The 17,783-nt window shown below is 42.5% G+C and overlaps 1 protein-coding gene across 1 annotated transcript in view; it reads left to right on the forward strand.

The window, feature by feature from the left end:
- Window positions 1-17,783, forward strand: part of mylk4b (myosin light chain kinase family, member 4b) — a 204,608-nt gene that overhangs the window by 168,048 nt on the left and 18,777 nt on the right. The window contains exons 9-12 of the mRNA XM_072283392.1: window positions 476-617; window positions 2,321-2,391; window positions 4,309-4,437; window positions 16,916-17,068. Of these exons, the coding sequence (XP_072139493.1) occupies window positions 476-617; window positions 2,321-2,391; window positions 4,309-4,437; window positions 16,916-17,068 (495 nt within the window). The remainder of the gene's footprint in view (window positions 1-475; window positions 618-2,320; window positions 2,392-4,308; window positions 4,438-16,915; window positions 17,069-17,783) is intronic.

Genomic DNA, 17,783 nt, shown 5'->3' on the forward strand with positions numbered 1-17,783 from the left:
AGAACTGGGCAGAGAGGAAACAAGTGAAATTCAGAAGCAGAGTCCTACAGAGGCTGCCTGATTAACTGAGGGTCATTAGAGATTTATAGCATACTGTATGTAGTTTTTGATTTTGTTACTACTGACATTATAATTGAACACATAGAGCAAACCTGGTCCTAATCAGCAGCCAGCTCAATTAACCTAATGAGAACAAAAAACAAAGGAAATCTGCACGCTGAAGAACTAAATCTCAGAGGTCAAAACTTATCTTTGAGCACATAAGCTAATATGCAAATGGCGCCTTGTACTCCAGATCTGAAGTTTCATGGAGTTCAGTGAAAATACATTTGGGAACAGGATCATAGTTCGCAACAGCCATAGTATTGTACATTCAGGGTGTGTGACCAACAATGAATATTACTCTTCTATCTTGCAGCAGGAATTGTCACAGGATGTTGTTCAATGAATCATGAATTCACCTTTTTCCATACAGTATTGAAGGTGGCGAACTATTTGACAGGATCATAGATGAAAACTACAATTTAACCGAAATGGACACAATCTTATTTGTAAAGCAGATTTGTGAAGGACTTCAATATATGCATCAGATGTACATCCTTCATCTGGACCTGAAGGTAAATGGTGGTGAAAGATATTTGTGAACCCCTTTGCAAGCCAGTTAAAATTTACCCACAGCAAAGAAATTATAACAAAGTTAAATTATAAATACTTGAAATTGTTATTTCAGAGAACTGAATATTCTTTTCCCTTGTGACTAACATATTAACATTTTCTCATGCGGGAGAGCAAATTACACACAACTATGTGTGTGATTCCTGTCTCCGTACACAGGCCCAGTGTTTCCTAAGATTTCCCTGGTGTTCCATATTTAACTCATGCAATGTTGAGATATTATTGGTCTCTAGCCTCTGTCATTTTTAATGTATGCCACGAGAAGGTTATTTAAAACACCTAGGTACAAGTGGTTGCTCCCTAGAGCTAAGGTTTAACATCCAAGACAGATTGTTATTTTGTAAGTCACATTCCAGTCAGTTAGGGAGAAGCAGTTGTTCACCCAAGGGTTTGATGGCATAGCTTGATACCTGGAGTATTTCTGGATCAGCATGGAGAACGTGCGTACCCACAGTACTCGGGTGCATAATGACACAGGTTGGAGTATTACTGCCGATGTGAGGAGGCCGTTTGTACCTAGCGTTTCATAAAGCAAACTTAAGAGTTGCTGGGAGGAATAGAAAGATAAGGAAATAAAGCTCAGGATGTGATAGTATCTGCTGCGACTGATAGAGGAGCCCAGCACTGAGCCCTCGACTGATGGCACTGAAGTTGCGGAGGTATTATGTAAGCTGATTATGAGAGCCATGGGCCTCCGTGCCACTTCATCCAGCATCCTAATATGCTTGGCTAGATGAACAACCAGTTACATCATTCAGCCGCATAATCTGTGAGATATTTGCATGCGATATTGTACTCAGGTCGCATAATACTACATTCTCATCTCTGCTGACAAGCAATGCAATATCTCAGAGTAGATTTGGGAAAGTATGTTTCCCTCCCCCCCCCCCCCCCAACATTCTGTTAAGACTTCGCTCTTTCTCATGAGAGTCAGGCTAGCTACAGCAATTCATTTTGATTCCATGAAAATATTATTTGTGGGAAACCTAGGTATTATTATAATACTTTAATTTTTAAAGTCATATTTTTAATTGTTAACATAATTTAAATGTATTAAACTGTTTTGAAATGTTTGGGATCCTCAGAGTTATTTTGAAGCTGTGAGAAAGGCCTTCTGAGTGCATTAAGCTGTGCACAGGCCATCAGCAGCACAGCAGCCTCAGTTTCCCCACCTGTGGGCCTCTTTACTGGCAGCGTCCTGTGGAACAGCTGCAGCAGGATGATGGGAGCCACGCAGCTGCTAAAGTTATCTGTGACTGCAGGCGTCCCGTGAGAGGGAAGCCCGACCCAGATCAACATATCGGAGGAAATGGAGTAAAGAGAGGTAAATAGAGGAGAGATGCAGGTCAGGCAGGCCAGAATGGGTTCAAAGGGTTACACAGATACCAATAAAAGATCCTGATTGTGAATGGGAATAGAGTGAAAAGTAAATTTTAAGAATACACATATGCAAATAACAGATTTTCATCAAAGCCATGCGATGACTTTTTAACAATAATTCATCAAGGAGTTGAAATCAAAGATTACAGAGCTTAGAGCTGTATTAAAAAGCATGTAGGAAGAATTTCCGCAGTGGAAGGATGGGCTTCAATGCATCAAATCTCTTTTCTCTTTCTTAATATTGATATTTTCTTTAAAATTTCAGCCTGAGAACATTTTGTGTGTTAACCGGGAAGCTAATCAAGTAAAGATAATCGACTTTGGCTTGGCAAGAAGGTAATGCTCATTTATTTATGGATTATGAACAAAATATTAGTAACTACAGTCTTTAAAATACATACATGTTCAGCAATTGTGAAGGACATAATAAATAAATGTAACGTAAGAAATTATTTTAATTAACAAATACATAAACGTGAAGTAACTGTAGTCTGCTAATAGGATGAAAAAGCATTTGAGTTCTCTAACTTAATGTATCAGAATTTCCTCAAAAGAGTTTAATTTAAAGAAAACAAATGTTCTTAAGTCATATTGCCTTTACGATATTATTTTTATATTTTAGCTGGTTCAGCAGTATGCCAGGAAGAATCATTATGAAACTTAGCTTCTTTCAATCAAACCTAGAAATTTTGCTTGAGAAAGTTATTCAGGGATGTCTGATCCCTTCAAGGTTACAGGATATGGTTCGTCCTGATTTAATAGCTAATTGCGTTTGTAAATCTGATTGGCTGAAAAGCAATTGTATTTCACAAATATTGTCACTGTTATTTTTAATAAAATACCAGCAGCAGCCATAGAAAAAAATTTTTCCAATTATCTATGTTGTGGTCTGATACATGTTCTGACATTCTTTTAACCTCTGAAACAATGATCATCCCATTGAAGTTCAGGTGGACTTCACTGAGTCCTGTGGGTACTCAAACCATTGGAAATGGTGGAAGATATTTCAGAAAGGTAGCTTGATAAATATACTGAAGGTAGTATTTTGGGAATGTTGTGCCAGAATTTGCTGGAGCGGGGCATGACTACTTAATCTGTCTTGTATCAAATCAGCCACTTTGTTGTGGATGTTTCCGGAAATCTGCTGTTCAGGACTTTAGTGAACGAAATAGAAAAAGAGCTAAAGAAAGATACTTGTCACACGCACATCGACAGATTAAAACATACCGTGAAATAGGTCATTTGCATTATTGTTTTGTATGGGCTGGGGGTAGCCCACAAATATACCACTTTTCTGGTGGCAACATAGCATGCCAACGACTCATTAACCCTAACCATACATCTTTGAGATGTGATAGCCTGGAGGAAATACATGTGGTCACGATGCAAATGTACAAACTCCTTACTGACAGCAGCAGAAATCGAACTCCAAACACTGGTCACTGACGTTGTAAAGCATTTCTGCTAACCACTACACTGTTGTGCTGCTCAGGCTAGCTCCCTAACCAATGAGACAGAAATAAAGGGGATAAAGTACAGTCACATCAGATTCTGAAAGAGAATGAGAAAAAGGACAAACTAAGAAAAAAAGTATAAGTACAAAGGGAAGAAAGGAATAATTATTTTAGATGTGAAAGCATCTCCAACATCCATTTACAACTTAGATAAATGAGTCTCCATATTTAATAATTCTTCACTTCAGGACTGGAAAATTAATTGGCATTTTAAGAACATTAACCTCATGATTAATTATATATTTACATTGATCAGTATCACCCCTAATGTAGCTGCAATTAATCTGCAACTTCACCAACTTCGTAGATCTCGTGCAAGTTGAGGTAAGTTGCAGATAAACTGTACAAATCATTAGGTCTCACTTCTTCACAACAAGTTGCTCAACATTTTGTATGTTAATACTGAAAGCCATTAAATTCATCATTATTTTAACATAAATCCTAGACCACCAATTATGTATCAGTCTCATATCAGTGCCATTGATGTGAAATAGGCTCATCTCATCATTTTTCCCATATATTTGAATCATTTACTATCTTTGCTCAGATATTTTAATGATGTTCTCTTCTATTCTCTTACTGATGACTGAACTAATGTAATAGAAGGTGGGGAATAAATAATTAAGTATAGTAAACCTATCCTAGCTTTAACTGGTGTTTTACTGTAATGTTTTTTATAATGAATAAGTAGAGTGATAAAAGAGGTCTAACATAATAATTTGTTGATTTATTTTATCAGATACAAACCAAGAGAAAAACTAAAAATAAACTTTGGAACTCCAGAATTTCTTGCACCTGAAGTTGTGAATTATGACTTTGTATCATTTCCTACTGATATGTGGAGTCTTGGAGTAATTGCCTATATGTTGTAAGTATAAGAACAATGAATATTTTTTGTGGGAGAGATAAGGAAATGGAATATTTGTGAATTACAGCTACTTACAAGGATCTTAACTTCCAACAGGACTTTTTTCCCCAAACTTCCTTTGAACTGTGGATCCCAAGTATATAGGAAATCTAGAAGCACTGTGAGACCATTGAATCTTAGACATTCTGCTACATTAAAATGTCATGGAAAGTACAGAAAATGATCAAAATAGTAAATGGATATTGGACTTCATTATGTTTTATACAGTAACTCCAAAACACAAAACTAATTTAAAGGAAAAGACAAATCCAAAATGTAAGAATAACTTTGTTTTTTTTTACTTTTAGTGAGACATGCACATAGCATAGCATAGCATCGTAATATATGCAATTCATGTATTTTATGTATAACCATAATGAATTATATAAATAATAAATATTGCTTAATCAAACAATATATTTGCCAGATTAGTCAAATATTACTGAAATATTGAATATACAACATTCCCTGCTTAGCTATGAACTCCGACTTAATATAGAATGCACCTCAACTATACACGCAGTACATGATACAATAGTCATAGTCATAGTCATAGTCATAGTCATAGTCGTACTTTATTGATCCCGGGGGAAATTGGTCAGGTTTGTTCTCAGGTCTCCTGAAATCAACTCAGATTATACGACCACTATACAGACATCCACAACATAGTAAATTTTTAGTTGTCCTATTCAAGCTGAAAGATATAATCGCTATGGAGGACTTCTTACTCTTGTGGGATAAAGTCTTTACTGACAAGGGAAGTTACTCAGCTTGGTAGGTGAACTTGTGGCTTTGAAAACTATCTCAGGTTCTAAGTGGTGGTTATTGAAATTGACTCTGAGACTGTAGGAAGTGGTTCTGACAGCTCTGGACAACTTTCTTCTCCTTTCTTTTTATTTTTCTAGTTTTTGTGCATTCTGATTTGGGAAGGTGTATTTAGTTCACTGGAGTACTCTCTTATTAATGCTCCTATTGTTCCCTGTACAATCTGATCTCTCCTCAAGGTTCCCTCATCCACAACATCATGAGATGAATCCTCTGTTTTCATATCTCCATTGATTCCTTTCTTTTTGGCCTTCCTTTCATCCAACTGGGTTTTGGTCTTTGCATCTACTTTTATAAGCAGCTTTTTGTCTCCCACTTGAAGTTCATGCAATAACCTTAAAACACAAACAGTAGATTCACAAAAAAACAAATGATATCAGCTTTCCTGAAGCTCCTTGAACTCTCTTCCAGCTTAAAACAAAGCCACATTTTGCAAGGAACTGTCTCTTTAACATATCAGAAGCTTTCTCAGATATATTGCCTATAAAAATTGTTGTAGTCAGACCACTAATTTCATTACCTTCATGATTTCTCTGAGCAACATGGTCTTTCCTTCGTCCAATGTGCTTTCCAACCAGAGGCACAGAGGTTAGTAGCAACACGTGCTTCTCCTCTGTTGGGCAATGGTTCATGTTGTACAGCATGGAGACAGTTGTGGCATCGTCCAGTACCTTACTTCTACACTTTCAATTGACTCTATTGCAGGGGATGTGGCATGCAGATGGTGGATGGATCTCCAATCTAGTACCAGTTGTCTCTACCACTCATGACCCCACAATGCTGGCCTGTTTGAATTTTCTACGTACAAGCCCAGTGTTGCTTGTTTGCTTGTTGCAGTTCGCTGTTACCCATGTCATCCCCACAGGAGTTATCTTTTCTCCAGTAAAAGTTCTTAGTGGGCTATCTGTAGGTTTCAGTTCAGTTTCTTTGAAATGCCGTTCAAACGCATTCTGTGGAATGACTGAAACAGATGAACCAGAGTCCAATTCCATTTTAATTAATTTGCCATTCACCTCTGGTGAAAGCCATATTGCTTCTCTATTTCTAGTTTGCACATAGTAAATCTCAAGGCTACTCAGTCTTGTGTCACTCTCATTATTATCAGACTTTTCATCAACAGCATGCAGATTAGTGCTATTTCTGAAACTACAACGTCTTTTTTATCTGTATCTCTTCCTTATGCCATCCATTTATTTTTGTCTGTCCAACATGCTCTTTGTATGCGTTGAAATTTGTGGCATTTTCTGCAAGTTTTGCTTTTAAATCTGCATTGGTCTGGTCTATATGAGCCTCTGCCACAGTGGAAACGTGATTTGTTCAGCCAGGCCTGTTTCTGTTCAGATGCTGCAATTTTGTTCATGCTCGCTTTTGTTCCTAAATGCAACTCAGTTTTATCTTTGTCTGTTGTTTCCATTGATACAGCTATTTCAACTGCTCTTTTAGATGTAAGTTGTGTTTCAGTTTTGAACCATTTTTGAAGGCTTTTCTTCGGTAAGATCCTCCAAACTAAACAATCCCTCAGTACATCATTAGCCTATTACTGAACTGACAATGCTCAGACAATTTCTCCACTTCAGCCATGTAAGCTGAAATGGACTCCCCTTCCTTTTGATTCCTCTTATGAAACCTAAAGTGTTTTGCAATCAACAATGGTTTTGGTTCTAAATTTTCCTGCAATACTTTCATGTTTGTTGAACGGTGGTGCAGTTTCAACAGCACTAGACTTTGAGGCAAATGGTCCCAGGTTTGAATCTGGTCAGCCCCTTCCATTCTTTCCATCCATACTGGGTTGAGAGTCAAGTTAGCGACTTGGCCTCAAAATAAAGAACAGACAAATACTAAGGAAATGGCAAAAATGCTACCCCATGCATCACAAGGTACGAAAAGAAACAACAGCATTAGCATCAAACGATATCAGCAAAGCACCTTTAACCTGTGTCCTCTTGTGGCAACCATTTCAGCCCTGGGAAAAAGCTTCTGTCTATCCACACGATCAATGACTCTCATCATCTTATACACCTCTATCAGGTCACATCTCATCCTCTGTCGCACCAAGGAGAAAAGGCCGAGTTCACTCAACCTATTCTCATAAGGCATGCATCCTTGTAAATCTCCTCTGCACCCCTTCTATGGCTTCCACATCCTTCCTGTAGTGAGGCAACCAGAACTGAGCACAGTACTCCAAGTGTGGTCTGACCAGGGTCCAACATTACCTCACGATTCAATTCCACGATTGGTGAAGGCCAATACACCATATGCCTTCTTAACCACAGTGTCAACCTGCACAGCTGCTTTGAGCATCACTGGATCACTGGGATCTCTTCTGGGGAAGGTATGACCTGTACAAAAGGGATGGGTTACATCTGAACCTGAGGGTGTCTAATATCCTTGAGAGCTGGTTGGCTAGAGTTGTTCGGGTGGGTTTATACTAATTTGGCAAGGGGAAGGGAACTAGAGTGATAGTACTGAAGATAAGGTAGTTGTTTTACAAACAAAGGCAATATGTAGTGAGACTCCTAGCAAGGAGAGACTGATGACAGGGCAAAAAAGCAGTCAACAGGATGAGTTGCAATGTAAAAGGCAGACAAAATTGAAAAGGCTGAATACAGGACTGAAGGTGTTATATTTGGATGTGCAGTATACGGAATAAGGTTGATGAACTTGTAGCACAGTTACAGACTGGCAAGTATGATGTTTTAGGCATCACTGAATCATGGCTGAAAGAAAATTATAGAAGGGAGTTTAATGTCCAAGGATACACATTGTATTGAAAGGACAAGTAGGAAGACAGATGGGGTGACATGGCTCTGTGGGTAAAACATGAAATTAAGTCATTGGAAAAAAGTGACATTGAGTCAGATGTGCTGAATCATTGGTGAATTTGTTGCCACAGACAGCTGTGGAGGCCAAATTTTTATGTATATTTAGGGCAGAGGTTGATAGATTCTTGATTGGTTGGGCATGAAGAGATATGGGGAGAAGGCAGGAGATTGGGGCTGACAGGAAAACTGGATCAGCCATGATGATATGGTGGAGCAGACTCGATGGGCCAAATGGCCTAATTCTGCTCCTATATCTTATGGTCTTATGGGGAGGCAAAGGCTCCACCTCTTCCAGGGCCAAGCGGCGAAAGCTGCTCCTGATCTTTTCCTATCAGCGGAGTTCAGCTGGAGTCCAGCACAAGATCCAGATAACCAAAGCCCCTGCAGTTTTACAGGAACATTTTGTTTAGAGTTTGAATCAGAATCAGGTTTATGATCACCAGCATGTGTCATGAAATTTGTTAACTTAGCAGCAGCAGTACAATGCATTACATGATTATATAGAAAGAGAAAAAAAATCAATCAATTACAGTAAGTATATAAATGCACGTTGATTAGATTAAAAATAGTGCAAAACAGAAATAATATATATTTAAAAAATGAGGTACTGATCATAGTTTCAATGTCTATTTAGGAATCCTATGGCAGAGGGGAAGAAACTGTTACTGAATCACTGAGTGTGTGGCTTTAGGCTTCTGTACCTCTTTCCTGATGGCAACAATGAGAAGAGGGGAGGTCTTGGATGATGGGGTTCCTTGATAAAGGATGTCATCTTTTGAGGCACTGCTCCTTGAAGGTATCTTGGACACGACGGAGGCTAGTACCCAAGATGGAGCAGAATAGTTTCACAACTTTCCGGAGCTTCCTGTCCTCCCCCATCTCCCCCCCCCCCGCCCACATACCAGACAGTGAGACAGCCTGTCAGAATGCTCTCCACGGTAATCGATAGAAGTTTTTGAATGGTTTAGTTGACAAACCAAATCTCTTCAACCTCCTAATGAAATATAGTCGCTGTCTTGCCTTCTTTATAGCTGTATTGATATGTTGGGACGAGTTAGATCCTTAGAGATCTTGACACCCAGGAGTGTGGAATTGCTCACTCTCTCCACTTCTGATCCCACTATGAGGATTGGCTTGTGTTCCCTCGTCTTACTCTTTCTGAAGTCCGTAATCAGTTCTTTCATCTTACTGATATTGAGTGCAAGGTTGTCGCTGTGACACCACTCCACTAGCTGGCAGATCTCACTCCTGTATGCCCTGTCATCTCCATCTGAGATTCTACCAACAATGGTTACATCATCAGCAAATTTATAGCTGGTATATGGGCTATACCTAGCCACATAGTCATGCTTATAGAGGGAATAGAGCAGTGGCTAAGTACTCACCCATGAGGTGTGTCACTGTCGATTGTCAGTGAGGAGGAGATGTTATCACTAATCCGCACAGATTGTGGTCTTCCTGTTTGCAAGTTGAAGATCCAATTGCAGAAGGAGGTACAGAAGCCCAGGTTCTTTCTCTTATTGATCAGGACTTGTGGGTATGGCAGTATTAAACGCTGATCTGTGGTCAACGGACAGCATCCTGACATAGGTGTTTGTATTGTTCAGGTGTAGCACACTCTTTTTATAGGAATAATGTATTTTTTATACATTGCTCCTGTACCATATTTATACCAACATGGTTTCAGTTCAACTACTACTGAACTAGCACAGTTATCAGTAACATTTTTGTCCTGCATTACCTTGGTTTATTTGTTTATCCTTTTGCCCTTTAGTTATGAATCCATCTTGAAGCAACAGGTACTCCAAGCACTTGCAGAGAGTTTACATTGCATGTAGTCAGGTACCTTCTTCACAGTGGCACAGATGGAACGAAGTGGTAGAACAATTCCTTCCCCCACTCTCATTATTTGTGTAATGATTGATCCTTTGCAATTATCCTACCAATTTACAATAAATCAATCAGCCATGTCCTCTCCTTTATTTAGTCTTCATGCATCCCTGTTCTCATTTCCATTTTGATATTTCTTATGTAAGGGGGCTTCGTCCTTTATGTTACTGTGTAGGCAAATTAAAATGGCTTCTTTGTTATGTTAAACACTGAGAAAGTTTTGCGTTAGCAGCTTGTTGTGGGTTAGGGGGTGATAAGAGGATGTTACGAACCAATTGGGATAGTTGTTATGACTTTGGTGCATCTGGAAGATTTGCATGTGCAGGGTTTTGAGGTAGAAGGCGGGAGAGAGAGACAGACCATGGAGCAGGTGCCGCGAATCTGCTAACGGAGCCGGACGCCTAGCGGGGTGTTCGGCGAGGAGGGGAGACGGAGACGGACCCGTGTGGAGCCTCTGGTCGACCACCGTTGTTGGTCCCAGGCGGCCGGTCGAGGTGGTCCGAGGGGTCGCGGGGTGAAGAAGAAGGGTTCTGAGCTCCAACAGTTTGTGCACGAAGAGATTGAACTTTGATAAGTGTGGCACCTTTTACTTTCCTTTTATATTTTATTCCCTATTAATTATATAGTTCCAGTAATATCTATACAGGTTTTCCCTGCCATCTGAAGGTAAAGCGTTCCTATGAAATGGTTCGTAAGCCGAAATGTCGTAAAGCGAAGAAGCAATTACCATTTATTTATATGGGAAAATTTTGTGAGCGTTTGCAGACCCAAAAATAACCTACCAAATCATACCAAATAACACATAAAACCTAAAATAACAGTAACATATAGTAAAAGCAGGAATGATATGATAAATACACAGCCTATATAAAGTAGAAATACTTTTCTACAATCATTACTGAACCGTTCTCCATAGTGAAAATCTCACGCAAGTGCCGTCGGCAAAAAATCTCACGCAAGCGCTGTTGGCAAGAACACGGCGCAAGCGCTCTCCAGTAACCTTTAAGCTATGAAGCTGCCAAATCATACCAAATAACACCTAAAAATACACCGCCTATATAAAGTAGAAATAATGTATGTACAGTGTAGTATCACTTACGGAAATCGGGAAGATAGCTTGCCGAGCACACTGATGATGGTGTGTTAGACTGAGTCGTCACAGATTGGGTGGTGCAGTGGCCCCCACCCTCCAGGCCGCCGACCGATACCGAACCACGAAGAACGCAGGGGTCCAGAGGTAGCCGGGAGGTACACAGCACATCTTTAAGAAAAAAGCCGAAACAAGCATGCTAATTAATTAGGTGCCACCCATAATTATCGGCCCAGATCCGTGCCGATTTCCGATTGCGTCGTCTCTGATCTGGGCCGACAATTACATGTCGGCGGCACCTAATTAATTAGCATGTTTATTTCGGCTTTTTTCTTAAAGACGTGCTGTGTGCCTCTCAGCTACCTTTGCATTCTCCGCGATTCGGTATCTGTCCGTGGCCCGGGGGTTGGGGTGGTGGGACACTGGGGTGTCATCTCGTCGCCTGTTTCCATTAGAGCAGGCAGCTCATCTTCTCCTATGACTGCCCGCCTCGATGTCGAAGGTCGAGGTTCGTCGTCTGCTGTGGCTGATGTGGAAGGCTTGCTTGACTGCTGAGACTCGCACATTTTTCTATCACACAGTTCTTTAATACGGACTCAAACCATCCTATAGATATCCCCTAAACTGACGTACTCTTTCAAAATTAAAGTCGTACTTTATCATTACTCATTCGGTTTCGATTGTTATCCTTTTTTTCTTCCACTTGCATCAGCTCTTCATCTGCCAGTTCTTGGTGATGGGATGCCAAAACCTCTTCAACATCATGTTCGTCAGCTTCCACAAGCCAAACTCACGTTGTCCTTACTTCGTTCACCACGATCAAAACGCTTAATTATGTCTAGTTTTACCGTAAGTGTAACACCCTTACGAGCTCTTTCAGGCTTTTCCGATACCGTAGAACTCATCTTGCAAACGGCTGCTCACAGGCACGTGTTAAAGCAAAGCAGTTCCGAATCCGGGGGAGAGCGGCTGCTCGGGGCGCGTGGCCTTTTATCGCTCGCTGATTTTTTCGCACGCTGATTTTTTATCGCGCACTGAATTTTTTTTCATAACAGTGAAAACACTTTCTGAAAGTGAAAACAGGGTAATAATGTAGGTCTTTCGTAACAGTGAGGTTTCGTAAAACGAATGTTCAAAAAGCGGGGGACACCTGTAGACTGTAAATCATTTAATCTTATCTGGTGTATTGTCTGTTATCTGGGCGGGGTGGGGTACATCACACTGCATCCACACAAACTAATTACCCAGTTTGGCGGGGCCGAGGGCTGTTTCCCTAGACGACAGCGAGCCAAGCGACCCTGAGATTGGCCAGGGGGGATACATTGTGTGGGCTTTCGTCTGGAGTTGGATCTACTGGTATGCTGTGTGGTAGGCCCGTTTAAATTGGTAATGTGTGTCTCTGTGGGTTATTTGCTGGTTATTGCTTTATGCGTGGTGGGTGAAGTCTTTGTTCGAGTTCAGGCTGGCATTGACGAGTTGGAGGTGGAAGTCGGGGCTGTCCATACTGTTGGGAGAGAGAGGAAAAAGTGGTCTAATTTGGAGGTAGTGTCTGCGAATAAATATTCTAGCTCTGGCAGGCTCCGCCTGGTGTTTGGGATAGCGTCCACCCCAGAAGGGGCGGAGGCATGCGAGATGTGGGCGGAGCGGATCTCGCAGTTGTTAGATGAGTGGCAGTGCTCGGTTGAGGGAGAGCGACAGGGATTGGTTGAAAGTTTGAGTAGACAGGCTGGTGATGGTGTTAGAGCTGTCAGGTTCACTTACACCGTAGTGACAGCTGTCAGTTATTTGAAAGAGGGGGAAAAGTTTTCAGTGTGTCTTCTCTGGCTAAGAGGGCAGCTAAATTGTTTGCAGTGCCAGGGGGATCATTTCAGGGGATCAGCCCCTCCTTCAGTTGTTCAGCTGATCAGAGAGGTGTCGGGAAACTTAGTGGAGGCCCAGTGGGGGAACGGTTTGGGGTCTCTGGGGAAGCACGTTCCCAGCAATGTACCAATGAACTTCCGAAAGGAAAAGACCCTATTCCTGAAGGCTTAGAGGTACCACGCCCCAGGGTGTCGTTACGGATAGAGGGAAGTGATGCTAAAGCCATCCTTGACCCCGGGGCGCAGGTCAAGTTGTTGTACAGTTCGTTTTACAACCGGTGTCTGAAGCATTTACCCTTGACAACCGCAAGGGCACCGGAGACTTTGGGTACCAGTGCCAGTGGTTATCCAGAAGACAATGATTGATTAATGACCCTGGAATTCATGGGGGCATTGTCTGGGCACCCAGCGTGTCGAGTTGCTTCTGAGGACGTGTGTAGCAGCCTTGAGCTGGTACCGAATTTAAACGAGACCCAGCGGTGGTACGGCTTGGGGAAAGTAGCTGAGGGTGAGACCCTCTTAGTAGATGCTCCGAACTACCACGAGGGAGGGGAGTTGACCGCTGAAGACACCTCAGTGAGAGGAGAGGTCGCAGCAACTGGACCCTGGCGGCGTGGAAGATGAAGGCAGCGTGTGTATGGATTATGCGACGTGGTTTAATGTGCTGGATCTGAGGAGTGGATGTTGCCAGATCCCGAGGAGTGCGGCTGTTGAGCCAAAGATGGCCGTTATTAGTTCCCTAGGATTCTTCCGATCCGAAAAGATGCCCAAGGGCATATCCGGAGCCCTTGCATCCTTCCCGCGGGGCATGAGGAAGACCATGGGGGAGGTGCAGGTGTGTGGAGTTTTGGCGTACGTGGATGACTGCCTAGAGCTTGGATTCGCCTGGGGGGACTATGAGGCGAGGCGAGTGGCTAAGCCCGGGCGACCGAAGCGAAGTGTCAAATGTGGAAGAGTTTTTGGCCGGAGGAGTTTGGTGCAATGTGAGGAAAGTGACCCGACATACCAGTTGAACTTCCTGGTGTTGGAACAGATAGTGGTGGACCTGGAGATGGAAACCCAGGTCGTCAATCTGAATGAGACACAGGGGAGAGAGGGGATTTGCACCGCTGAACTGAGTACTCAGAAATGCCGGCTGGGGACTGAGTGCCGCACTTGTGGGACGACCATTGCAGAGTTGGAATTCACACTCGTCAACGTGGAGAAGGAGCAACGGAATTCCAAGCCGACACTGCGGTCATGTATTGAGAATTAATCCAGCGAGCAGAAACAATGACCTACCTTCGAAGGGATCAGCAGAACCTCCAGACGTCGATTCAGAAAAGATTGGAAGACTTACAAGTTGGGGAAGATCAAGGAAGTGTTCTGACTAAGGCCAACAGAAAATCGAGAGCCCCGGGAGGAGAGTTCGACTACACTCCCGAGGAGGTGAAGAAATGGAGGACAGATCTCGGAAAAGGGAGGCGGACGCTTGAAAGGAACCTGAAGATGACTATCGACAGTTCAAATGAAGTGGAAAAACTGAAAGTTGACCTGGAAGACGTCATCAGGAAGAAAAAACTGGAGGCTGAATATCCTTTAACTGCTGCTTTTCAGGTCAGGGTGGAAGAAGCTGGTGGGGTAACTGCGTCCCAGATGGAGATGGCCAAGAACCCTGAGTCAGAGCTGCTGAGGCTGTGGCGAGAGTTGAAGGAGTCCCCGAAGAAGCTGACGTCTCGACTGCAGGAGGCTGAGGGGGTAGCCCCGGCTAAATGTTCCAGTTTGGAGAAACTCAAACAGCAGCTACCGATCGAAGGAATGAGGAAGGATACGGATTCGAAGGATGATGTGCTGCACATGTGGTACATGCTGCCTTTCGCTAGCTTCCCTGTGATTGAGGAAGAGACCTTTGGCCCTTCTCCCACTGAGTCAGGTGTAGTGGGGAGAGCTAGCTGTGGGCAGTCTGAGTTGCGGCAGGATTGGGAAGGAGGAGAGGCAGGGCCCCGGACATGGGACAGGGGGCTCCGAGTTGTAATGGTAGCCTGAGTGAGAGAGGAGTTGGCAAGCAGGCCCGAGGTATCCCTAGTAGTGTCTGAGCCTTTTGGGTTTAGGTGAGGGGGTACGGAGGTCTTGGAGGGTTAAGAAGCTCCCAGATAGGTTGGCCTATGTAGCGCCCGTGGGACGGGCGTAAGGTCCACTGTTTGGGGAGCACTGTCACTGTGTGCATCTGTGTATGTGTGTGTTGGGTGTCTGCAGGACTGCTTGGCGAGTTATTTAGAGGTCATGAGAACATGACTTTATTTGGTGGGGGGAGAGTGTAAGGGGGTTTCGTCTTTTATGTGACTGTGTAGGCTAATTAAAATGGCTTCTTTGTTATGTTATACTTGGGAATGCTTCTTTGTTATGTTAAATGCTGAGAAAGTTTTGCGTTAGCAGCTTGTTGTGGGTTAGGGGGTGATAAGAGGATGTTACGAACCAATTGGGATAGTTGTTATGACTTTGGTGTATCTGGAAGATTTGTATGTGAGGGGTTTTGAAGTAGAAGGCGGGAGAGAGAGACAGAGGATGGAGAAGGTGCTGTGAGTCTGCTAACGGGGTCGGACCCTGAATGGGGCGTTCAGCGAGGAGGGGAGACGGAGACGGACTTGTGTGGAGCGTCTGGTTGACCACCGTTGTTGGTCCCAGGCAGCCGGTTGAGGTGGTCCAAGGGGTCGCAGCATGAAGAAGAAGTGTCCTGAGCTCCAACTGTTTGTGCACGAAGAGGTTGAAGTTTGATAAGTGTGGTGCCTTTTATTTTCCTTTTATATTTTATTCTCTATTAATTATATAGTTCCAGTAATATCTATAAACTGTAAATCATTTAATCGTATCTGGTGTATTGTCTGTTATTTGGGCGGGGTGGGGTACATCACACAGCATCCACACAAACTAATTACCCAGTTTGCCAGGGCCAAGGGCTGTTTCCCTGGATGACAGCAAGCCGAGCGACCCTGAGGTTGGCTGGGGGGATACACTTATGAGTTGGGAATAGATAGTTCAGCCAATGCCTGGTCTCAGAGTTGTCCTGTCTATTATCCATTTTCCTATTTATTTCCCCAAAACAGTTTCTCTTACACATACACATTAACAGCCTCTTCACTCTCTCACCAGCCATCTTCACAAGGGGTCATTTATAGTCACCAATTACCCTACCAATACCCCGTGGAGCAGGTTAATAGATAAGCATGGTAGAGATAGATTTCTAATCTGTAATAGAACCAGGGGTTCTGGAGATAAGGCAGGAAAATGGATTTGAGGGAAGTTGCATTGGCCAGGATTTTACTGAATGGTGGAGCAAGCTTGTGGGGACAAAGAGCCTTCTCCTGTTTCTTAGTAACACACACAAAATGCTGGAAGAACTCATCAGGTCAGGCAGCATCTATGGAAATGAATAAGCAGTCAACGTTTCAGGCCGAGACCCTCCTTCAGGACTGAGAATGAAGGGGGAAGATCCCAGAACAGAACAGGGGGGGGGCAGGAGGGGAAAGAGGCTAGCTGGAGAGTGATAGGTAAAGCCAGGTGGATGGGGGAGCCAGGAGGAAGTGATAGGCAAGTGAGAAAAGGTAAAAGGTCAGATTGGGGAATAGACAAAGGGGGTGGAATTTATTTTTTATTCCTTTTATGGTCTTCTGTTCTAAAACTTTCATGGCCATGAGTGTCCTTGATGATGGTTTCTAATATTGCCATTTCCTTCATTACTGCCTCTGTTCTGATCCATTTCTAGTTGCAAACATTTGGCAATGGTATAGTTTAGACTAATGATTTTTTAAAATTTTCTCTTTTTATATCATTGTCTTCCTTGTTTGATGCAAATTGTTCTAGCTGAACACGTACAGGATATATACGTTTTTTAAAGAATCCAAAACACTTTATTCTGTTTGCGCCACCACTTGTCAGTCAATATTAATTCCCTGTTTATCTGTTTTCATTAAAAGGCTCAGTGGACTCTCTCCATTCCTCGGGGAAGATGACAATGAAACCCTAAATAACATTCTTGCCTGTAAGTGGGACTTGGATGATGAAGAATTTGAAAATGTCTCTGAAGACGCCAAAGAATTCATATCAAAACTCCTCATCAAAGAAAAGGGGTAGGTTATCAGTTAATTTTCCTAATGCATCTTACAATCAATCAGCTGTTGGTTTTTGCAGTGTTGACCTCTGGTGGTCATATGAAATGGTACTCTGCAATGACTTTTTTTACTGGGACACCAAAGAAATGGAAAATGCTCTTGAAGTGGATGAAAAATTAAGAAATTTAAGTCAAGTATTAGAGCAGATTTTAATGTGAGGACTAAATAAAAATGACTCGAAAGATTAAAGCTCAGAAAGCTAAGATCAGAATCAGGTTTACTATCACTATCCTATATGAAAAAAAATGTTGTTAATAATTAATTAATTAATTTAGAGATACCCTGAGGAACAGGCTCTTCTAGCCCACCAAGCAGTGCCACCCAGTAACCCACCAATATCACCCTAGCCTACTGACAGGGTAACTTACAATGACTAAACGACTTACTAACCAGGATGTCTTTGGTCTCTGGGGGGAAACTGGAGCACTCAGGGGCAACTCATGCACACGCGGAAAGAATGTACAAACTTTCAAACAGAGGACGTTGGGACTGAATTCTAAATTCCAGTCTCCCGAGCTGTAATAGCATTGTGCTAACCGCTTCCCTGCTGTGCCATTCTTTACAGCAGCAGTACAGTGCTAGGACATAAAATTACAATAAATTTCAAAATAAATAGTGCAAATTAAGGAATAATGAGCTGGTGTCCTTGGATTTGTGGGCCATTCACAAATCT

Source organism: Mobula birostris, chromosome 19, assembly GCF_030028105.1.
Source record: "Mobula birostris isolate sMobBir1 chromosome 19, sMobBir1.hap1, whole genome shotgun sequence".
Lineage (NCBI taxonomy): Eukaryota > Metazoa > Chordata > Chondrichthyes > Myliobatiformes > Myliobatidae > Mobula > Mobula birostris.